This window comes from Pteropus vampyrus, unplaced genomic scaffold (assembly GCF_000151845.1).
Source record: "Pteropus vampyrus isolate Shadow unplaced genomic scaffold, Pvam_2.0 Scaffold502, whole genome shotgun sequence".
NCBI lineage: Eukaryota > Metazoa > Chordata > Mammalia > Chiroptera > Pteropodidae > Pteropus > Pteropus vampyrus.
In genome coordinates, this window is record NW_011889283.1 from 308,279 (window position 1) to 333,160 (window position 24,882).

At 39.7% G+C, this 24,882-nt stretch overlaps 1 protein-coding gene across 1 annotated transcript in view; it reads left to right on the top strand.

The window, feature by feature from the left end:
- The first annotated feature begins 372 nt into the window (after positions 1-372).
- The window catches only part of GRAMD1B (GRAM domain containing 1B), a 217,787-nt gene continuing 193,277 nt past the window's right edge, over positions 373-24,882 (top strand). The window contains exon 1 of the mRNA XM_023524858.1: positions 373-487. Within this exon, the coding sequence (XP_023380626.1) occupies positions 462-487 (26 nt within the window). The 5' untranslated portion in view covers positions 373-461. The remainder of the gene's footprint in view (positions 488-24,882) is intronic.

Consider the following 24,882-nt stretch of genomic DNA (forward strand, 5'->3'; position numbering starts at 1 on the left):
AGCGAGGCAACACCAGGGAATCCAGGCAGCAGTCTTAATCCGATAGGGTGCGCGAGGGGAGGAGAGAGACCGGGAAGAGAGAGGGATGAGAGGGGAGAGAGACTGAAACCCAGCGGAAACCACGAGGTAGTCAGGAACCACAGAGAGGATCGCAGAAGCACAGGGAGGGGATATGTAGACTGGGACAGCGGAGCCTCGCAGCCCACGGAGAGACGGGGGACGGGGGTGAGGCGTTCAGCTTCCTCACGCCCCGGCGCCGTGCGCCGCTGTGGGAGCTGGGCTCCGGCCCGACCCAGGCTCGGTTCCGGTGTCCCGAGGTTCCGTACCTCCCCGCCCCCCTCCTCCGGATGGGGCTGGCTCTCTTCTTTGCAAAGCCAGGCTCGCGGGGAAATGAGGTGAGCAGTAGCCAGCCTGTGTGTCCTGGACGCCGCTGACCCGGCACGCCCGGCCAGTCTGCCTGCATGAATGCCTCTCCTAGCCGACCCAGGTAAGATCCTCCTGACCTTCCTGAGCCCTAGGAGGAACACACTTGATTGCGCGGGTTACATATGATGAGGGATCCCGGTGAAACTGGAGGTTGTGGAAACATTGGGGGTGGGGGTGGGATCTGCTGTTCGTTCTCATCTGAATTTTCTTAGTGCAACCTCGAAGTTACAGAGGGCACGGTAAAGCTATTAACATGGACTGTGGCCTGGCTGTGGTGTCCACACCTGAGAGTTGATGTCCCCAGGAAACCACTGGGACAGACTACCTCCTTCATGAGTTTCCAGAGATGGCTAAGCTCGCTTCTTTCTCCGTTAGTTTTGGAGATGTGCTCAGGCAAATGGTGTGGGCAAGGCTGTGGACATGGAGGTTGTGTCTGCCTCTTTCCAGCTTTCTGGCAAAAGTTTGAGCTGGACACACTGGCTCTTCTTGTTCTGGGCAGTGCTTCCCTCATCCCATCTGGCCACCCCCATCAATCTTATGCCTATTTCCTTTTCATTTTAGAATCCCAAGACTTGAAAGAAAGACAAGGCAGAACTCCTGGGGTTTATCTGAAGATACCTAGTAATACTAGGGGAAGGTTGCCTTTCCTAATTTCCTTCTAGGGTGGAGGTGGGAGGTCTAGTAATTGGAGGAATTCCTGGTTTGGCCCTAGGGATGCATGGCGTCACATTCCACAAGAAACAGAGTTACTCTCAAGGAGTAAAAGAAGAGATGAGATGTGGCCATTAAAATGAAGTTGTTAGAGCTCAAACAACTTGTTCACATTCATCGACCAACCTCATGCCTGGAGAAACTTCATTCCTCAAAAATTTCTTAGCAAGGTGCACAGGCTCCAAGGCCACATATGAATGAGCAGTTATTAGTGTGCTCCTAGGATCTGTGTTCTACTGGACCTGGAACAATTGTGAGGGAGACTCTATTCCACACCCAGAATTAAAGAGGGGTAAGGTGGAAGGATTGTACACATCACATCTTGGAAGATCCCTAGTTTTAGCTAAGGAAATTTTTAAAAAACTTGTAAAAAGTAATAAAATGTTTTCATGACAGCAGCAGATGTAAAACTCCCACCGCACCACTCTGGATGAGGACAAAGAAATTTGTGCAGGGAGCTGAGCTGTCACCTCTGCCAGCATCTGTGTGGGCACATCACCTTTTGGAGATACTGTTTTATGGATAAGGAGCCCTCTGCCTGGGGGCTTTTCAAGAGGGGCATATCTCAGCTGAGGCTCTCTCTCTTTAAGCTCTAGAAACTAATATTAGAAATAGATTGCAAATGCTGCCTTTCTATCCCCCACCCCAAGGTCTCACTTTGTCCCTAACCTGATTCTCAGGCTCGCTGTGGAACAGGCACACTCAAAGAGAGGCATCCACACTATTCTAATGTGAACTGTTTCTCTCTCTCTCTCTCTCTCTCTCTCTTCCCCCCTCTCCCACCCCTCATTAGACAGCATCTATCAGGTTAGAGGGCAAAATATCATCATCTGTTTCCTCTCTGAGCAAATTAGTCTTGTGCTCTGGGTGAGGTTAACGTTTATTCCTTATATTCAGTGGTGCCTCTGCCTTTGTTTCTTACTTGAAGATCATGTATCTTGCTTATACCCTACATCCCTAACCATGTCACCTTCACTGTTGCTCACAACTTGAACTGGCTGCCTTTGATGGTGTACAGTGAGGTCGCTGGTGAGGTCACCGGTGTTTGCCTGAAGCCCCCTCCCCTGGGCTCATTTACTTTGTAACTTGCTCAGAGGTTCTTGTCCTCAACTTGCAACTTGGGCCAAGAGCTCTACTGGGCATCAGGGGTATTTGGGATCCCCTGGGTCTCCAGAGGACATGTGGAAGTTCTGGTTTCCCCTGTCCACACTCAAAGGCTGTTTGGGTTTGGAGATTTGGGGCTGGGCTCTGGTATCTAGTGCTAGAAAGAAACCATTATGATCAACTGACCAAAACCTAGCCAAACTGGGGTGCTGCGACAGTGCCCAATTTGATATTGTCATCAAATGTGAATGCTTTATTTGTTTTTTTGCTCAGCTGTATTCAAGGATCATAGGCCTTGAATGAAATCACATCTTTATAAGGAGGCCACATTATAAAGGATGTTGCTACCACCACTTCTCACCTTTACTTTTGGACCATAGCAGTCATTTGATGTCTTTGCAGATTAGCTCATTGTTGACTCCTCTGCCAGGACTCTCCCATCACACACTTATGTGATCTGTCTACTCTAACTGAAATCACCAGCCCCAGGGCTGCAACTGCCTTCCAGAGAGGTTTCCACTGTTCTGCTCCCACTGGCTACTGCTTTTGCACAGGTGGCATGTGGTTTTCAGCTGCTTGTGGCTTTGGGCTGTTATTTACAATTCTGTTGTGAATTATCACCCATCCACTTGCCCTGCTGATGGGGTGCTTTCTCTTGGGATGCCTGCTGCAGTTTATACTCTTTTGATTTTCATTGTTCTTTTATCTTGATCAGGATCTTTTCTCTCTTCCTCTCCTTCCTCCCTTTTGCACCTGTGGCTTGGCCATCAGGAATCACATTTTTTTTTTTTGACTCTTCATGATCATTCTTCAAATTGTACTAAAACCATCATTTTGTTGATTTGATCCAGAACCTTAGTATGTACAAAGCAGAAACACTGCATTTATCTTTCAGATGCCAGGGTTCCATATCCTTTTTATTTTAGTGTATACAAGGCTCTGACTTCTAAGAGATGCCCCAGTATCCACTCTGCTTTATACCTGGTGGGTATTCATTGCACATCTGCAGAACAAATGAACATTTCCAGAAAGAGGCAAGAGGGTAAAAACAGTGTTACAGCCAAGAGGGGATGGGATGTTTTAGGAAATGGGATCCTGAGTAGTCATATGCTGTTATGAGAGTCACCTTAATTTATTGAAGCCTCATTTGATGTGTGTGAAGATAGAATTTTTTAGATAGGGGAACACATGTCAGTGCACTCAAGTGCAGATACATAAGACAGCAATAAAAACAGGAATTGAAGTTCTTTTCTAGAGTGAGTTGACACATGATTCTGTGAGTTAGTGGTCTGCTAACCACCTTTTCTGCTAGGCTTTCCTCAAACCAACAGTGAAGTTCTGTCTTCAGAGAGAAAGTGACTGGCAATCCACAGGAGGGAAGAAGGATAGCTCCTGTTTCATAGATGCCACAGGGAAGGAGCCTATTCTAGCAGTCAAGGAGTTAAATTGAGTTCGTTCCATCAGCCATACTAACAGGCTTGAAGCAACCTGAATCCTTTGGTTTGAAATAGATCAAATAGTGGGCCCTTTCTGAGACCCCAATGGACCTGAAGCAGGAAGCTTCTTTCCCTTCTCAGGACTGGTGTGGGCTTTTGGTGCAGCCCCGGGGCCTCTGGTAAAAGAGAAATTTCCCTTTCTGAGCCAGAATTGTACTAAGGTTGATGTGGAAGTGGCTGTGGGCTTCCACTCTCCAAGGATCAGAATTGGAGAGTACAACTTGAACATTCATTAAAAAAAAAAAAAACTTCAAAAAAAGCTGATTTGTCCAAAACACAAGAACAGTGAGGTACTACCTGCCTGCCCACCCAACACACCCCGCACCCCACCAGGAGTTACTGAGCTCAATGAATAATAAACATACTTGGCTACACAAGGGAGTATGAAAAAAGGCAGCCCCTATGGCTCATCTGCCATGTCATCTAACTGATCTCTGAAATTCCATCTTTCTAAACATTTTCAGTGTCTGGAACCTGGGGAAAAGTAGGGGATAGAGATGGGAATGGGGCAGAAGAACAACTCCTAAAAAAGTTTGTGAGACCCAGCTTGCATGGAGATAAGCTGCCCCAGAAGGCAAGGATCACTTAGGTGAGGGCGTAGAGAATGGGAAAAGAACTGGTCCCTGAGAAGAGAAATGACACATAAAAATGATGATGGAGCGGAGGGCGGGGCAGCAGAGAGAGGAAGCAAGTGGAGTGGGTGGAGAGAGAGCAAACAGATGGAGTAAGAGGAAGATGCAGAGACTTGCAGAGACTAAGTGCAAGAAAAGGCAAAAGAGGGAAAAAAAGCAGAAGATAAATGAAAGCAGCACCTTTCTTTCAGGATTTTTCTCTTCCCCTTTTTCCTCTGGCAGAGGGAGAAAGCAAGCCATCTAGGGGAACAGTATGGTTTTTGTTCTATTGAAGCTTTCTCATTGAAGCTGTCAAGTCTCAACCTTTCAAGGCAGCTCATTCTATTTTTATATTTTGCAGAATTGAAATTAAACAAATGACCCCATGATGGCATTTTTATGAAGATTTTACCCAGTACACCCACACAGCCAGTGCTGGGGTGGCTGAATATTTAGCATGATATTACATTTAATTAGATAAGAAGGAAGCCTGGGCTTTGATAACAGCCTATAAAGAACTGTTTTGATGAGGGTGAAAGAAGCCAGAAAGGAACCTTGTTCTCTGGCTGGGTTTGGGCTTGTTAATAGGAAGAATTCCAATTACTTGAATTCTGGAGGACTTCGGCAGCATTCCTTTTTTTTTTTTTTTTTTGCATTGGGTCTGATTCCAGCCCTTGTGAGACTTCTTGGTCCAGTTCTCCTTGGAGATCTCATTGATGGGAAACGAAAAGTTTCCCTTTGCCGTAATTTACCCTGAGTGGAAGCCCTGCTTAGAATCTGGGCTCTCGCTCTATTTGTTGGCCTGGTCAGAGCTCATGTGTACTCTGCTGTTGTGACCATGTTTAGGCAACAAGAATAATAATGTTGTATATGTCATACTTAGTTAGAACACAGCAGATAAAGTTTCATTGGTTTAGACACAGACTTACTTCCTTAAGTCCCAGGAGATTCAATAGCAATCAAATGCATGCCCCTTAGCACATAACCATTCTCTTGGAGGAAAAACTCACCAACAATGCATGTGAAGGGGACCAATTAATAATATAAGGTTGGTTGGGTAGGTGTAAACCTATAAGACTATTCAAGGGGCCTGTCACTCCCATGCACATGTTTGTGTATTTACTGGCTCTTTTGCTGTACATATTGAAGTTTATATGCTCCTCTATCTATTAACCTCTAAAATGCTGTTTTGATAAGTCTGGTGTCTGAACTGGATAGGAACAAGACTGCTGTTGAGTCAGTTCTGGCTTCAAAAGGAGCGATGGATCGGATGTTGGGACTCCTAAAGGAACTCTTCTTCCTCCTGGCTAGCTTTGTAGAAGCTGATCTTTCCTTCTGGAACAAAACACGCTTTCTAGTTGGAGAACATTCCCTACAGTGACTCTAAAAAGGTACCTAGTCTTTGATGCAGAGAGTGACTGAGAGCATTGACATAAGCCATATGGATGTGTGATCAAAGACTTGAGGAAATGAAGGACTGACAATTTATTAAGAGGAAAGAGAAGCCAATTTCCTTCCCTTCCCTTCCCCCCCTCCCCACCCCTCCCCTCCCCTCCCCTCCCTTCTTTTCTCTTCCCTTCCCTTCGATTAAGCATTCACCATGTATTTGTTCTCAGCATTATTTCTTCTTGGCTATCTGGTTCAGGCAGTTCATCTGGCATGGCCAAGGAAAATTTTTATGTGCCTTGTGGGAAAAGGGAAATAAGATAAACCCAAGTCAGAACTTTCTTTAGTTCAAAGTATGGCTTCCTGAGTGTAAAACCTCCATCACTCATTCAGGTCTCTCAGCTTTGTCGTGCTCAGAGTTGAGCATGATTCCTGAGCATCAGTCCCACAGCTATTGGATCTGAACACAACTGTCCCCATCATTATTTTGTCAGATGTTTTCCCCAAACTTCTATACTTAGACCATGAGCCTGTTTGTGCTCAAGTCTTTATTTAAATGAATCCCCAGAATGAGTTTCTCAAGTTGTTTGGAAGTAGAGAGCTTTAACAAAATTTTTATCTGAAAGTTTCCCCTTTCCTGTTGAGGATGACTAGTTAGCTTTCTCATGAGTATGGACAGTAAACAAAAGCACGTTTAACTCTTCATTATTATTATATTATTTTTATTAAAATATGATTCATATCATATTATTGCCAATAGAGCTCTTTTGTTCTTTTATTTAATTATCATGAGAACCTTATGCAAAATAAGTTACCATTATCCACATTTTATAGTTGCAGAAACTGGAGCATAGAGACACGATACCCAAGATCATGCAAGCAATAAGTGGTAGAGCCAGGACTTAATATTATTCTTTCTCTTGTGGATTCCATTCTAAATTTTCAGTGCCTTTTCTTCTCATAGCCTTTCCCATCATCTTTCGTTAGTTCTCTATCTCTGTAGGTAGGAATTTATAAGCACCTCCTTCTAGTTGACAAAAGGATTCTTTAAAACATGGGAACCATAAAACATGGAAACTCAATTAAAGGAATTTAGAAGAGAGGTAGAACATACTACTTTCATTGGGACCTACTACCTTTCTTTTAGATTTTGGTATTTTAATCACTGTCAAATTTTATTGACACTTAAGTCAAAGAAAATGCTGAATGAAAGTTGGTATTATACCTACTTCTTATAACTATGATATCCCTTTGTTTTTGTAGATTATCCTGAAGGAAGATTCTTGCCCCATAGCCTGTTCCAGCTAGACTAGTGGCTAAATAAATTTCTATGAGGCAAAGTAATTATAGCTGAATTTGAGGGAAGCTACCATTCCAAAAGAGAGCTGAGGAAAGTCCTTTAAGGTTCAAGCCTATAAATGAGCCTTTTGAGGTCTTTCTACATCTTAGCTGGGCCATTCTCTCCATTTGAATTCAGCTGGCAGCAATCAATAGAGAATGCTAATTACTGGTTCTGGCTGGTCTTTTGCATGTATGAGCTTCCTGCTTCTTTGTCTAAGAAAGTACAAACTCAGGTGAAAAAGGCTGTGCTGGCGGCTTTATTTAGCAGTAAGGCTAACCCAAGCTGAATGATATATTTTGACTTGTCAAGAAGCAGGAACAAGTTAGTGAGGACCGCAGGTTTATGTTCCTAGAGCATTTTCCCAACTGTGAATGAGGGGAAAAGGCTTCTAAATTTGAATTTAAAGACTAATTTCACTTATTTCTCTTTTTTTCTTCCAAAGTTTGATTATTCTTAACAAGTCTGGATACCTCATGAACCTGAGTTTAATGTTAGTGCTAGGTTTGACTCTTCTATCTGAGGCCTGGTATCTGTTAGCAACAGCAAATTTAATTTAGACATCGAGCCTTTGGGCTATCTTATACCTGCATGAAAATAATGATACTGTGATCAAGTTTGGACAACTGATCTTGGGAGAGGATAAAAAGTGCTACAAATAAGCCTGGAATAGGAGAGAGAAGAATACAGACACTTGCACATTTTATAGATTTTATTCCTGTATAGACAGTGTAAAGAATTGAGTTGATGGGTTGGAATCTAGGTTTTTCAGAGCACTGGTGAAGTGTGCTTATCTCCTACTCTTTTCTACTAGGATATCTTATCTCTACCAGTTGCGGACAAGTTGTAATTTTATTCTGTTCTGTTCTTGTTTATTTCTGTCATGTTTTTTTTCTACATCCTCTTTTTATATTCTCACAACAAATATTTGTTAAACAAGAAACCATTTGGTTATTGGGGATACAGCATTGAATAATTTTTTTCTTCAAAGATTCATGGTCTAATGAGGAAGATACACAAAGTAGAAGAGTCAAAGACAACTTGTTAATGGTTATAAAAAGGTAAGAATAAGATAGCATAGCAAGACCAAACTTAGAGCAGTGAGCAGAACAGCCCAGGTAAATCTGAGAAGGCTTTTTCCAAAAAAAAAAGGTTGTATTTGAGCTGGGTTTTAAAAAGTGATTAGGCATGTTCCAGATAGAGAAGAGAAAAATCATATTTCAGTTGGACAACATGTGTAAAACCATGGAGTTGTGAGGTGCTGGCTGTGTCTATGAAGAGTAATGTAGTAGATCACAGGTGTGCTATAGGAGAGGTGATGAGGCTGGAACAGCAAGCTGGAGTCAGATTGTCAAGCTTGTATATACAGCTTGTACTTAACAGGCAACTGGGAGTCGTGGACATTTTTCAGCAGGAGGGTGAAAAGAGAAGATTAAAAAAAAAAAATAACTGTGGCAGCATTGTGGAGGGTGAACAGAAACAGGGAGAGTCCAAAGGCCAAATGCCACATGGGACTGCTGAGTAGTCCAGGTGAGATTTGATGAACTCTGAAGTCTGGCAATAAAGGTTAGAAAAAACTATCTAGATGTGAGAATTAGTGTAAAGAAGAGTCATCAAAGTTTGGTAGCAGGTGGATGGTAGAGGCTGAGGGAAGGAAGTGGAGAAGACACAGATTGCATTAAAGTTCTAGCCTGAAGTTATCTGAATTAGGTCTATAGCCATAAATTGAGATATGAAGTACCAGATAAGAAGCAGAGTAGAAAGAGAAGGTAATGAGATCAAAATTTGAGCAAGATAAATATTTAAAAGAGGCCAGTGGAGTAGAGGTATAGGGGTCATTATTAAACTTTGTAAAAACAGTTTCAATGAAGTTTTGAAGAAAGATGGTTGAGGAGCAAGATAGTAAGTAACATTGCCCAGAGAAGTTGGAGGAACAGAGAGTTTGGGGACACTACTTCAGTACTTTAAGGAAAGGAGAAAGTGACAACTTAGAAGAGACGTAAGAATGAAAAAAAGTTTTTTTTCCAAACGGGAGGAAGCCCTTGAATATATTTGTCAATAAAGGGGGAAAACTAGAGAGAAAGGGAGAGATTAAAGATACAGGAAAGTTTGAATTGTATACTGAAACTTACTGGATTTCATTAACCAATGTCACCATAATAAAAATGAATTAAAAAAAAAAGATACAGGAAAAAGAAAAGACAGCTAAGAGTAGGGTCTTTAAGAACTCAAAAGGTAACTGTACATATTATATATGTGTATGTAATTATTATATTATAATATATATAATAATAAACATATATAACATATAATTAAATTTGTAGATGAAAGAATAAATGGGAATCAATATTTATGGCCTGCTAAGCTTGGTGCTAGGTATTTTACATTTATTGATTTATTTCATTCTCATTAAAACTTTATAAAGGGAGAGAAAGTATGCTCCTTTCTTGGAGGAAGGTAGAAAAGTAGAAAAAGATGAGTGTTATTTTCTGAAGTGTAGATATGAAGAACCATTGGAAGCCACTTCAAGAGGTAACATCAAGAGGTAACTAATCAGTAATTTCTATTTCCTTCATGAAAAAAAGTGAAGTCATCTTTCGAGAGGAAAGTAAGAAGTGGAGTAGGGAGTTCAAGAAGAATGAAAAAGTTTTAAAGAGTCAAAATTATTGACTGTGGGCAAGCAAAAAGATTTGCATACAGTGCTGATAACTGTTGATGTTGGACAGCATACTTTGTTGCACTCAGTGTTCACAATGGCCCATGAGTAGGGCAAAGAGCAGCTGATTGTAGCAGAAGGTTTGGCAAAACCACAAGGCATTGCGATTGCTGGTGAAATGATTATTGAGGAAAGTGACCTAGAGGATAGTAAAGCCAGATGATGATTGATTAACTGCAAGATAATATTGAAGAAGAGATTTAAGGGAGGAATAAATGAACATTTTAGAGGATTAGAGGTTGATATGCTGGCAGATCTCAGAGGTACTTTGAGATTCTAGGGTTTATACCTAGATAAAAGGTTGTTTCAGCAGTATGTGTGTCAGTGGCCATGTACCTTAAATTAGCATTGTCTTATTTCTGTTATCAAAGACGAAGCTCTTTATTATTAAATGGGTGACCAAGAAAGGTTGTGAAATTCAACATTGGCTAGTCCTACCCTTCTGGAACTAATTAGGTATGGGCCTCTCTGGAAACTGAATGCTGTACTAGATGACATCTCATAGTCTATCTGCCACCAGGCTCTATGTTATGCCTAGGTGCAGAGCCCAATTAACAGATATTTGAAGAGTTTCTAAAACAAATGATTACAAACTTTTTCCACCTGGGACTTTTGAAAGTCCAAGCTACAGAATTATTTTTAAATGGGCTTTATCATTTTATTTTATTTCACATTGTCAGCGACTTAAAATAAATTTGTCTCTTCCAGAGAACAATTTCTATCTCTCACTTCATGAAATTTTAGTTTCTTGAAGTAAATTTTCTAGGCCATTTCCCACATTTCCACTCCTGCCAAATAACAATGGTTTCCATTTTCATCCAATCAAGCATATTCTATGGGGTTGATTCACCATTGAGCTACTTACTTTCTCCAGGTGTTGTCACCAGAACCTGAGGCAGACAAAAGATCTGTCAGTCAGGGAATAGCACCAGTAGGTGATGAGCCCTGCCTATCTGGCCCTTTCTGACTTGTTCTATTAGAGTGCCCTATGGTTTGTCCTGACTATCTGTTCCCCTTCACACACATGCCTGCCCCATTATCAGGCTTTCCCTGTTTCAATGATGCAGGCATTTTGCTGCATCATTGCAACATCTATAGTTTGGTGCAACTGCATGTCTGTGTTCTACATACAATACCAAGAGAACTTGAGTCTTTAGATATCTATGAACAATTGTTGTCATTCAAAGAGAGCTTAGAAATCAGAAAACAAAATGTCTTGGCTATGTTTTATCTGCCTGTTTATTCGTTCACCTCAATTACAGAGCACTGAAGCAAGGTTTTAAAACGTTCTTTCTAGCAGAGAGGCTAGAACCATGTGTAGCAGCAGTAGAGCTTACTGGGTCTTAGAGCGGGAAGGTTCGTGGGTATGGATAAATTTTAAATAGTGTGAGCATGGATCTTCCTGATTGTGTCATTGATTACCTGGCTTCTGGCCTGCTAGGGTATGCACAGACTGTGTGACCCATCCAAATGGGGGAATCTGAAGCAGGGCTCCTTGTAGAAGTGGAAATTCTTCCAAGTCACTGCCCTGTTGGTCAGTTTGATGGATTGGATGCTTAGGTCTGCAGAAGCCAGTACTAAGCAAACATCCCTACCTCTGAGATTTTTGTCACCCCCCCCCAGGAAAGGCATACTAGAAAAGGGTAAAATATGCTTTGAAAGAAGGAAATCTCCAAGTTCTCTCTCTTACATACATAGGTGGGAGAAGGTCATTTGACTATAGACAAGAAAATATATGGAGACTAAGTAAATTAGTCTCCCCAGAAAATGTCCTAGTCTTCCATCTCTGTCTCCCTGGCACATTAGTTAATAATAAATTATATTGTGAAACTCTCAAAGAAATCATACAGGCTCTTTTTGTTAGAGCTTGAGGTCCCTAAGAGTTTAGCTGTACAGAACTCATGGTCATTTTGGAGAATTTTTTCCTATTTGCTGATTATTTTACTCTCTGATTTTGCTTCCCCAAGGGAGAATTCCGGTTGGACAAAATGTCAGTTAACAGCCATGTAGTCATCCATGTTAATAGTTTTACTGAGTATATACTTAGGCATGCTAGCCATTAAGAGAAATGTGAGATGTAGTAGGTGTTTCAGTTTATCAACCATCTCTAGGCTTTGACTGGTCTGTTCAGATGCTGTTAACTGCTTCTAAAGTGTTATAAATTGTGTGTTTGTTGTCTGGATTGTCCCTGTGTTATATGTGTTATTATTTCCATCTGTTCTTAAATTACTCACTCGCTGATTTTATGTTTTGTCTGTCCAATTCTCCCCTGCCCCAGTGAAACTGAATCTAGCTTTCCAAGTTAGACCATTTTGCTGTTGAGTCTCTGAGACAGAAAATAGTAAAGCATTACAACTTATAGCCCCCTTCCTCTTATAATAAACCACTGTCTCTATTAAACATTTAACTGAAACCCACAGTCCAGTGTTTCAAGAAGTCATCTCTCAAACATGGGTATCATTAAGGTCCAGAAGTTTCTAACCACAGATTTACTATCTTTGGAACAAACACTGGAAAGCAGCCTAGCTCACGTCTAATGCAGGAAGGGCAAGTTAAAAAACAGTCTTGGCATCCTTCAGATCACTGACCCTCCAGGCATTACAACCTCCAAATTTTACTTTGATAACAGCTTCTTGGTGCACTTGTCTACCATTTGGTTAAATTACTGCAAAGCAACAGACAGTAACCCTCTGCTTTTTTTTTTTTCAGATCACCCAGCGTAGTGTTAATGGGCTCTCACTCTGTGCTGAGGTGACAGATGTAGGAGAAGCAATCCTAGGAATGAGCTATATTAAAACAATGTAAAACTCTGTTGCTCAGTTATCAGAGCATAGGTGGGGCATGATGGCATTTGTCTTACCCAATGTTGCATAAAACAAGAAAGTACTCTTCTGTGAATGAGCTTTCCTCAAAGTAGTCACAGAGTTTCAATAAAAGATGTTCATTTGACCTTGACATTGATCCTAGTCAAATTTATATCTAAAGAATCATCATTTTTATCATTTTTATCATAGTCATCAACAACTTTTATTGCAACTTTTATGTGCCAAACACTATACTAAGCACAGTATATTCATGATCTCACTTAGCTTACAGCATTGCTGTGAGTCAGTACTATTACAGATGAGGAAGCCAAGACTTCGGAGACTTAATGACATTTTCAAAGTTATTTTACTAGTGTTCAGAGCTGGGATTCAAATGTAAGTCTGATTTCAGAGCCTGAATTTCCAGCACGACTGTGTTATATGAAGCAAAGCCGTCAGAAACTATTTACCAGACATCTCCTCTATATAAGGTGCTATATTATGTTTATGGGGCTGGGGGTACAAAGAAGCATAAGATACCTCTCATCTCCGCATGGCTTCGAATGTTGTTGGGCAAGAAATCATTTCAAAAATAATTAAAAACACACTAAATGCCCAATATGTGAAACATAATAAATATTACATTAATAAGGAAGAGGTCTTGGAGAAGATGAGATTCATACAGGGCCTTGACCAGTGAGCAAGATTACATAGGTGGAAAATAAATAGGAAAGCATCTCACACTAAGAAGGTGATGTGAACAAACTCTAGGGATGAGCAAGTACAAGGCATGTTATATTGTTGAATGGTGGGACTGGGGTGGATGATGAGTTATCCAGGAATGAAGTGTTTCTGTACTCATCTGTTTGGTCAACATATATTTACTGAATGCCTACTATATGGTGTTTTATTAGGGAAGAATGAGAGATAAGATTGAAAAGGTAGATTAGAGACTCACTGATAGTAATTTTAGGAGTTGGGACTTCATTTTGTAGAGCCAAAGTAGTCTGGAAGCTATAGATGGATTTTGAAATCTTCTCTGACAAATTTCCAAGCTGATTGCCTCTGTCATATCCCCCTTCTCTAAATTTTTCTGGACTTTGCATTGTGCAGTTGGCATTCCTCTGAATGCCAGAGAAGATAGGATTGGGGAATTAAACTACTGTCAAGTCACCGAAGCTCAGAAAGAGTTTGAAGAAAGTATAGAGAGAAGGAGGTCATAGGTGTTAGATGTAACAAAGAGAAAATAAAGACATTACAGACCAAGAGAAATTTGTTGATTGATTTTGATGATGGATCTATCAGTGATCTGGAAGAACACAATTCAGTAGTGCAGTGGGGGCAGTAGCCCTATGTCATGGGATTAATAAGTAAAAGAAGAGATGATGGTCACAGTAGTATACACTATTCATTTTAGAAGCTCAGTGGCCAAAAGAAAAGAAAATGAAGATGATAATTGGAGCACAGAATTGATCAAAGATTTTTTTTCTTCTCAAAATGGGTGAAACCAGTACATATTTGAAGATGTAGGATATAGACAGAAGGAGAAATTAAAGAAATTGGAAACAAAAGCTGTAACAAAGGGAATTCTATCTGTACACTGAGATTTTATAGCTTTATATTCTGATAGCTAGATGAGTAAATGTTTAAAAACTGGATGATTTCATTGATGCAGTTATTACCTCTTTCCCATACTACTTGCCTCCAAACTCAGTTCTCTGCCCTTAAACCACAAGCTCATATTATCCTTAAATCTATCTACTACTGAATGATGACCGTATGGCAATGATTGTCAATTTATTATTGGAGCTATCTTCTTCCTCAAGCAGATGAGTTTTCTGTTGATTGTATTTACAACATTTTAAAGAAATTTCTGTTTATTCGATTGTTTTTTTTTTTCTTTCTAATTTTCTATCTTCATGACTTAGTATTTTCGGATTATTGAAGATTTTCCCTTTGTAAAATGAATGAATGAATGAATAAATATTTGACTCAAAATTCTTCCACCCAGGAAAAATGTGTATACATACATCTGAAGCACAATGTATTTCAGCAGTTACCTACTGAGCAACTACTTTGCACCAGAGACACTGCGCGTTAGGATTTCAAAGAAAAGTAAAGTTACAGGCCCAGCTATCAGAGAAATTCACTGTTTAGGGAAGAAATCAGATTTGCAAACAGATACTTTAATTCTATTACGATTAGGGCAGAGGTAGAAATATGTCCAGGTGCTATATTAATATAGAGGGGGGTGGGGCATTCAACCCTACCTGGTAGTATGGAGAAGTTTTCTGGATGAGCAGATGCTTAAGCATTTATATTTTGAAGGATAAATGAGAGCAGGCAAAGAAAGTTTGGAAGAGCATCCTAGGCAGAGAAAGCATAAGCAAAGTCACAGGGGCCAAAAAAAGTGTGGTTTTTATAGAAAATATTTAGCTATTTGAAATTACTAGATATAAAGTAGGAGGGATGGCTTGAAGGAGATGTGATATGCCTGGGTAGATGCACCAGGTAAGGTTGTCAGAGACCTTATATACCATGCTAAGATCCTTAGACTTTTTTTCTAAAGACAGTGAAGAATTATGGAGGAATTTAAGCAGGATAATGTCATAATCATATTTATGTGCTCATCTAGTCTGGTTGCAAGTGATTGCTTCAAAAGAGTGATTCAGTTAGAATGTCTTTGGCTTCAATTTACTGAAAACTCAACTAATAACAGCTTAAACAAATACATGATATTTTTCATTCAATAAGTAGTCCAGAGAAAGGTAGTTTCTGACATTGGTTTAGAAACTTGACGATGCATTTGAGGACTCAGGCTCATTTCCACTACACCATCCTCACCATTCTTGCTTTTGATCCTCATGCTATTACTCTGTGGTTACAAGAAGGCTATAACTGCTCAGGTACCATGTTCATGTTTAAGGTGGAAAAAAGGGGAATGTGGTGGTCAGCATTATCTGTCCCTTTTCAAGGAAGCACAGACTTTCTTGGAAGGTTCCCAGTACACTTGCCTTCATATCTCATTGGCCAGACCCTGGAAAGAGCCACCACTCACTGCAGAAGAGGCTAGAACGAAATATTTATTCTTTCTAGCTTCTATAAAAAAGAAGGGCACTTGAAGTCGAGTCTTGACTTAGTCAACCAACAGTTGTGCCACAGAGACTTATCTATGTCAAAGGCTTGAAGATTGGACTACTTTCTAATAAATAACATCCTGTGCCAGGCAATAGAAGCGGCAAAGTACCCAACTCAAAGCAAAGTGGTGAACACATCTCCTAGCTGTTAGAAGAAACAAAGCCAGAGGAGGAAAGGCACTGGGGCTTGGGTGCCATTAGCATAGATTGTGACCTGGGTTACCACAAGGACCTTCTTACTGCTCATCCAGTAGACATCTGGTTCATCTCCAGGTTTGTTGTTGCAAATTAACAAATCCAGCTTTTGGCCATATAATTGACTTCTCTTCTACCTTTTTGAATGCCAATATGTACTTAATCCCTTTACCTTTTTCACCCAGCCTCCCAATCCCTCTGTCATCTGGCAATTTGTTCTCTGTATATATGAGTCTGTTTATGTTTTGTTTGTTCATTTATCTTCCCCATCTTTATTTAAATAGAGACAACTGAAAACAATTTATAGTAACAATGGGAATGAGGTCGTACATTTTGTTCGTGTGAAGACAATGCATCGACGTGAACATCAAAAGCAGCAGATGATGAGGCAAGGGGTAAATGATCATTATACCATTTTAATCTGTTTCTGGCTTTAATTAAGCTCCCGCAGTGACAGATCTCTGAACTAGACATGTTCCCTGTCCTCTGCTCTCAAGTACCATCCAGAATAACTGGAAGATAATATACACTTAGAAGTTACCAAAAATAAATAAATAATAAGTTCTAGTGGCTCTCTGTTATTCTGTATATGGAAGCCACTAAAGTAGGAACTTGAGGAGAAAGTTAAGCTATCCAAAGAAAAGACTCACAAGAGATATTGAATTTGATTAAAATAGACTGCCTTTCACAGCCACATGCTCCCAGCTGGAAGAGGGCACCTGTGTGAATGGCAGTTGTTCTGTAACTTTGTATGTGGCTCCTGAGTGTTTTAGACTGAGTATGAAAAAAGTGCTTAACATATCACAGGCACTCGGTGTTTGTTTGTTCCCACCCCCTTTTTTTTTCTCAGCATGGATATATTTCTTTTCCTACAGGCACAAAGCCAAGGGCCTGTGTGTTGTAGTGGATGGAGCAGTAGACTTGATAATAGTTATCAAAGTTACCAGCGATGTAGTTGAAGATATTATCTTTCCCATTTAATTCTGAAGACTCTGAAGCTTCAAGACACTAATTAATTTGCCCAAGATCATGGAATTAGAGGAAGACTTAGCATTGGAACCGAGTTTGATCTGATTCTAAAACCTGTGCTTTTTCACTCCTACAACATTGTGTCTCCCAGAAACCAGGAGAACTGGTTTCAAGTCCTAGCTCTGCTACTTTATAGCTCACTATTACATGACTCTGGTCCTCAGTTTATTTATCTATCAAATGGAGAGGTTATGCTAGGTGTTGTCTGATATCCCTATTAAGCTCTCAAGTTCTGTGCATTAACGCTTAGTCTTAAGCAGGATTTTAATCAGCATAATCTTAATCAGTCTGGAATATATGGGGCACTGATAAGAGAAATTCTTTATTCATTTAATTACTATCTATTGAGTGCCTCCCTGAGAATACAGCAGAGACCAAAATGTCATGGTCTGTCTTTGAAACTTACCGGTAGAAATGGAAAACAGACACTGAATATGTTACGAGCATCGAGAATCATGTGGAAAGATAACAGCATATGTAGACATTTCTGAGGCTAATTCATCAGCCAGTTCAGTGAACATCTCCATGTGTTTCAGAGCAAGCAAGCAATAGGGATCCAACATCAGAGCATAACAGACACAATATGCCACCTGAATTCAGTCTTCTTTCCTATTATTCTTTTCTTTTTCTATTATTCTTTTTATTTCTCACATAACTCAGTTTCGATGGAGGTTGTAGGAAGAGCATGAAGCATTGAACTGTGTCAGCCTAAAAAGGAAAAAGTGAGAGAGGAAGAGGGGCTGGAAAAAGGTAAGAATAATGGGTTATTGCTTAAGAACATTTTGCAAATACTGCAGCAGAAAGTATATGAAAGGCTAGAAGAAAGTGAAAAAACACAGATTCATAGTATTTCTGATTTGGAAGGGATCCAATAAGACTTGAACTCCAAACTCATCTAATTATTTAAATTCCATCTACAACATCCTAGTAGGTTTTCTAACTTCTACGCTTTCATCGAAGGTAGCTGTCTACCTCACAAGGCAGACCATTTGACTGTGGGACAGTTCAGGCTGTAGGAGGGGCACTTCTTTTTGTTGAGCTGATTTTTGAAAAAATAGCTTCTATTATTGGGCTTTAACTCTGCCCTGAGTTAAATTAACATGATTCAGTTTTTCTTTTTCTTTCTTTCTTACCCCCTCTCCTTTTTTTTTTTTTTTTTAATTCTTCAAATAATTAAAAGTAGCCATCATGTTTCCCTTACGGCTTCACCAATGTACACTAAACTCCTGACCTCGACTTTTTCACAAAAAATGTTTTGTAATCTTTTGATTCTCTTCTCTAGCCACTTTGTGCTCCTCTGTAGGCATTTCAGTTGGTTAATGTCTCCTCAAACGTAGAAACCCCAGAATGGAGGACAGTACTTCTCAGAAGTCAGTTGGAGACTAGAGCAGGCCTCTTTCTAGACATTTGGACTTGGGTGTAGCCCGAGATCAATTTAGATTTTTTTTTTTTTTGCAGCTGCTTTGCTCTGTTGACATATATTGATCTTATAGTAAACTAGATTTGTGTACCATCAATAAAATGGCTACAACTCTTTTTAATATATAATCATTTTGCCTATATTTCTTTATCTTGTTAATGATGATATAAAGATACTGCTGGATGCATTACTAAAATCTAGATAATCACTGTTTTACAATTCCTTAATCTATTATTGTAGTTTAATGACTGTATCCAAAAAGGCAATAAGGTTCATTTGACATTCCTTGGTTTTAGTGAAACTTTAGTGGCTGCTATCGTTAACCACTTTGCTTTCTGAATGTCCCTAGAACCATCTTGTGAAATAATATAGTTTTGGAATTCTCCTAGAGATCCATTTCATTCTTACTGTTGTATAATTTGTAGACTCTGCTTTCTTTTCTTTTCATTTTAATTACACACACACACACACACACACACACACACACACACACACTCACACTCACTCACTCACTCACATGAAGCCAGTGGGGGAAAGTGTGTACAAAGGAGCAGCAAAACTACATCAGATGAGTTAATGGTGGAGCATGCAAAACTGACAACTCAGGTTTGGGAGAAAGGAACAGAAAACTGAGAAATCTGGAAGGAAGCCTCCAACAGATCATTCTGGGGACCAGGGAAGGCTCTTTAAATTATGATGTCTTTGTTAACACACTCACTTCATGGCTGGCATGAGGGAGATGCAAGTGAAGCACTCGTCTCAGGTACAAAATTTAAGTAGGTGACAGAAAACTCAGTAATCAAAATAAATATTAATGTAATGTATTTTTGAAATACTAATAATACAAAATAATCCATGATGAACAAAATATCAAAACTTTAAATAAAGGCAGGATCAGTATGTTACAGTTTTTCATGCTCTATTTTTCTTAATAACACCTTTACTGAGCTCTAATTCACAGACCATATAATTAACCAATTTAAAGTGTCAAATCCAATGGTTTTTAATATATTTGCTGACTTGTGCAACCATCATTACAATCAATTTTAGAACATTTCATTACCCCACAAAGAAGTTTTGTACCCATTAAGTCATTCCCTAACTCCTCCCCAATCTCCCTATCCCCGGGCAACTACTAATTTACTTTCTGTCTCTATGGATTTGCTTATTTGGGGTGTTTCTTACAAATGGAATCATATAATATGTAGTCTTTTGTGACTGGCTTCTTTGACTTCACATAATGTTTTCAAGGTTCATCTATGTTGTGGCATGTTGTATGGTTATACCCCATTAATTTATCTAATCATCAGTTGGTGAACATTTGAATTGTTTCTACTTTTTGGCTGTTAAGAATGATGTGGCTATGAATAAAAGTTTTTGTAGTTCTCTTGGGTGTACACCTAGGAGTCAAATTGCTAAATCATGTGTTAACTGTGTACAACATCTTGAGGAATTCCTAGATTATTTTCCAAAGTGACTGTACCATTTTATGTTCCTGCCAGTAATAGATAAGGATTCCAGTTTCTCCACATCCTTACCAATACTTGTCATCTGTCTTTTTCATTATAACCATCCCAGTGGATATGAAGTGGTATCTCATTGTAATTTTGCTTTGTATTTCCCTGATGGCTAATGATGTTGAGTATTTTTTAATTTACTTATAGGCCAATCTGTGTATCTTTGGAGAAATGTCTATTCAGATCCTTTGCACATTTGAAAATTGTTGTTTTATATTTTTATTATTGAGTTGTAATAGTTCTCTGTAACTAGCAGGTCCTCAAATAACATTGTTTCATTCAATGTTGTTTTGTTATAATGCTAATGAGATACTGTAGGAACTTAACTCTTGTTTATATCAATTAGCCTAAGGTAAAATTGGTTTTGTTACATTGTTTCTCTTAGTCACAGATTATAACGATGATGTTAAGTGAGGACTTAATGATATTCTAGATGCAAGTCCCTTATCAGATATATAATTTATAAAATTGTTTCCAGTTCTTCAAGTTGTCTTTTCACTTTCTTGATGGTGTCTTCTGAAGCATAAAAGTTTTTAATTTTGATGATGTCCAGTTTATTTGTCTTTTATTGCTTGTGCTTTTAGTATCATATCTAAGAAACCATTGCCTAATCCAAGGTCACAAATATTGTGCTTATGTTTTCTTCTGAGAGTTTTATAGTTTTAGCTCTTATATTTAGTTCTTTGATCCTCGTGGCCTGTATTTAAAAAGCAAATTGCATAACATTTAAGACTCATACTCCTTTCTCACTCGAACTTCATCTGACATCATGATTAGGAGAAAATATGTTTAGCAGAGACTTTTTTTACAGGTGAATCAGAGTGTTGCAGTTTTATAAAACAAAGATGCACTATACATCTGCAGAGATTTTGTTATGATTGTAGGGCTTGATTTTCGAAGTGTTCAAATGCAGAAATGTGGGTGACTGGTTAACTTTACAGTTGGCCTGAAGTAATTAAAAAGTATAGGAAGCTGCTGGTGTCCCCATTTGAACACTACCACCAGCTATGCTCTCTTCCTACTGCACTATTCTTCCTTCTCTGGAAAGAATTTTTGACCTGAGATCTTTGTAGTTGCTTATACATGTGAGTACATCTCCACCTAGTGCCTCATACCTACCTGTCTACCCCACCTTTCTCCTGATTCTGTGACTGAAAGCAGTTTGGTTTTCACAGGGCCTTTTTTATATATTAGGATAATGATCAGCTCTGTTTCTTTTCACATGAGCCCCCACTCCTTCCTTCTCTGCCTGCCTTCCTTGGAGCTAATTCATGCATATCTCAGGATACTTCTTTTTAATTTTTCCTCTTGCTATAGATAGAACTTAAGAGGTTTCCATGGAAACTCTTGGCCAGAGGTAGGGGACTTTTGAACAGGGTGACTCTTGCTCATTTCTATGGGGCTCTGGGAGTGTCTCCCTCACTCCTTTTTCAACTCTCCCCGCAACCTACCCCTGGACAGCTCTTGGATCTGTTTTTGTATGATACTCCAGAAGTCCCAGAGCTTTGTGTCTCAGGACCAAACGGATTGTGGTGACAATGGCCCTGAGAGTTGTAGCTCTAAGAGTTGCCTCCTGCTGGGTGGTTGTCTGACAGTTTCAGAAAAACTCAAATCTGGTGTTTTTCACAGGAAAAGGGTAGGTTCTTAGTAGCACTCCAGGTACACCCTATTGTGTCATGAGGCAAGTTCTGGTTAGAAGAATAGGATCCTAAATCACCACCTTTGTGTTCATGTGATTGGACAGAAATGGAAAAGCCTTCTGGAAGTTATCTCAGCCATTCCTGTGCCTCTCCATGGCACTGTGTTTAATCTGATGCTTAAGCCAGCTAACCCAGATGCCTTTCTTTATGTTGAGCAAAACTTTCCAAAATTCTAAGAAAGATTTTGGGATTGGGGGATGACACCTGTGTTGATCACACCTGGGTCAATCATACCTTAAGAACCTAGTCCCATACAACAGGGATGTTTTGGGGTTTTGTTGTTGTTGTTGTTGTTGTTGTTGTTTGTTTGTTTCAAAATGTGATATTGAGAGTGGGAAATATTTGGGTAGATCCTCTGTACCCACTGATCTCCCAGAGATCTAAGGCAAATCTAGACAGATGTGTGAACTGCAGCCAGTGGTGGGGCCTCCTCCTTAATATTAGGTAACTCTTGCTTAGACACTATCTCCAGTGCTTCTCTCTAAAATCTCTGACTACCTCAGGAATTCAAATCTAAGCTTTGTTAGATCAGAGGTCCAAAGTGAGGAAAACTTGACCCCTGATGCTTGAGTAGATTAGGTCTGACTCTAAATAGGGACTTATACATGCTGGGTCTTACATGAATACCAGGTTTCAGGCATTCACACTAAAAACAAAAACCATGCTGGAACTAGAAGTTATTTTGGAGTCTAGAGGTTCTAACATATGGCTAACATGTATTAACATGTATTAAAGATTCCCAGGGGACTGTGCAGTTACTGCAAAGACTCCAAGAAGCCACACATGCACTGAGCACTGCTAGTGGACCAAATACTTAAAGTCATTGTGCTATTTTTCTAAATACAAAAAGCAATGCTGGGGGTGGGTCTCCATAGTGTAGTGGTTAGCATGTCTGCTTTACACGCGGAGGGTCCTGGTGCGCGGGGGGGCCCCCGGGTGTGCCAGGCTGGTGGGGGGAAGTCCGGGGGCACCGGCCTGGGTGCACACAGCTAGCGTGTGGGGGGAGACGCTGCGCCTTCAGAGATCCAGTTCTTGTGGGGAGATGGCAGCATTGGTAGGTTGGGGGTGGAGATGGCGGTAGGGAATTAAAGAGGGGGAAAAAATAAAAGCAATGCCCATACTTGAAAAAATTGCAAAATACTGATTTATTATAAACCTGTTATGTTATAAATGAAATATGCAGAGGCCTACATAGAAAGAGGGAGGTGGTGACTGGCTTGAAATCACAAGCCAGGACTGAAGGCTTTAAATGGAGTAAATGTTAGTGTCAGCACCTACTGCTGTGCTTACCCACATTGCCGAAGGTACCGTCTCTGGTGCAAAGGAGGCCTCTTCTTACCAGCGTTTAACAGTACTAGCTCAGAGCCTGAGAAAAAAGTACACATTAAAATAAAACTTAGGTTGTTTCACCTTCTCAGAATAAATGAATGTCAACAATTAAAGAAAAAAACACAATTTTGTTTTGGTTGGGGGTGGAGGGTGGGAGATAGAGAAGGGAAGACAAGAAAACAGCAATTCTAAGGGTGTCCATTTTTTCATTACTTTTTTTGAAAAGCAAATTAATATTTTAAATTAAGTTTCTATCATAGCCTGTGAATCATAACAGAAAGATTGGTTAGCCTCCCTTTTAAGACCAGAACTGGGAAGAGCTTTGAACTTGAACTTAATTGTAGCTTCAGATCTTGGTGCCTTTCTCTCCATTCTGAACCAAGATCAGTCAAATCCACGATTTATTTCTTTAGGCAATTTATAGAAAGAGTTGAGATTACTAAGGTCTATGATTAAGCATTATTGATTCTTAAATTATTTTGGGTGTGAGGTTTAAACTGATATTGAATTCCAAGGTTCAGCTTAGTACTCTCTTATATTCTGAAAAATGCCTCATGTTTTCCATTCTGAAGACCTTACAGTTGGTAGATGTATATATATGAGTGTGATATTTAAGTGTATGGGAAAATGGATGCATGTAGGGGGTGACTATATTATGCATTATGAAGAAGTGTTCAGGAACATATGTGACCATGTGGCTTGTAGAGGCTTGGCAGGACACAGATATTACACTCAGACAGGGTAATGGAAGAGAGTTTAATAAAGCAATTCTTTTCAAAGGTGTGGGTGGGGTTAAGGGAAATCAGCAAAGGATAGTGAAGCACCGTGGAGGTTGGTTAACAGCCATAGGGGAGGGCTGCCTGAAGGGAGCTGTGGCCTTTACTACAAGAATGTAGTCAATCTGCTGTGATGTGGCAAGTAGAAAGTTGGGGTCAAATCCTAAGTCCCCATCCTTATTCTATCTCTAGCTATTGCCTCCCTTGGCAGGACCCAACCAGAAGCTAGAGAGCAGGGAAGCCAGTTATGCTGTTCATAAGGGTCAACCTCCTAGGTCTCAGAGCAAAATGGAGAGGCAGAGAGGGCAGATCTGGAGGGCAAATGGGAAGTATCTGCATTTGGCCAGAGTCAAATGTGTAATTGCAGGTAAGGTAAGACTGTTTTCTAGGAACACTCAGGTATTAACCTGGCTCACCTAGACTTGCACCTAAAAGTGTTTTCTACTTCAGAATCTCTTTTTTTACCCACCCATTCCCTTTCTTTCCTCCTGTAGTAGGGAAAAACCTTATTTCTCAAGTATGGCATCTTGATTAGGTGGAAAGTACATGGGCTCTGGAGCTAAATAAATAAGATTAGCTTGAAATCCCAGCTCTGCTATTATTAAATGTGGGCCGTGGGAAAGTTTCTAACCTTCCAAGTTCTAGTTCCCTCACTGGTAAGAGGTAGGTAATATTAAACTTTAAGAGTTAGTCTGAGAATTAAACAGCACTTATCTCTATCTATACAATATCCTTATCTCCCAGTATAATGGTTGACTCCTGTTAAGTGTCTAATAAGTGCTGGCTGGTCTCATAAAGTCTTCCATCTCTTGCTCTCCAGTGGTTCTTCCCTCTTTAAAAAATCACTAACATCTTCCTGACATTAAAAAAAACAAAAAAACAAAAAAACTAGAAACAAAAAACCTCTGTCAACCTTAATACTCCTTTAATCTGCCATAGCTTGGCTGTTGTTCTCTTCTTCTGTTGTTCTAATTTTCTTTAAAAATCAGCATCCACTCATTTCCCCACGTTCTTCACTGTCTCTTGACTTCTTCATTTCTTCAGACTGATTTATTTTTTTATCATTGTGCCAAAAATTATCTCAAATGTTTTTAACTTCCAAATGCCAAATCCAATGGCCTCTTTCTAGACCTCACCTTACTTTGCAGCATTTGACATTCTCGGTCATGTCTATCTTCTTGAAATA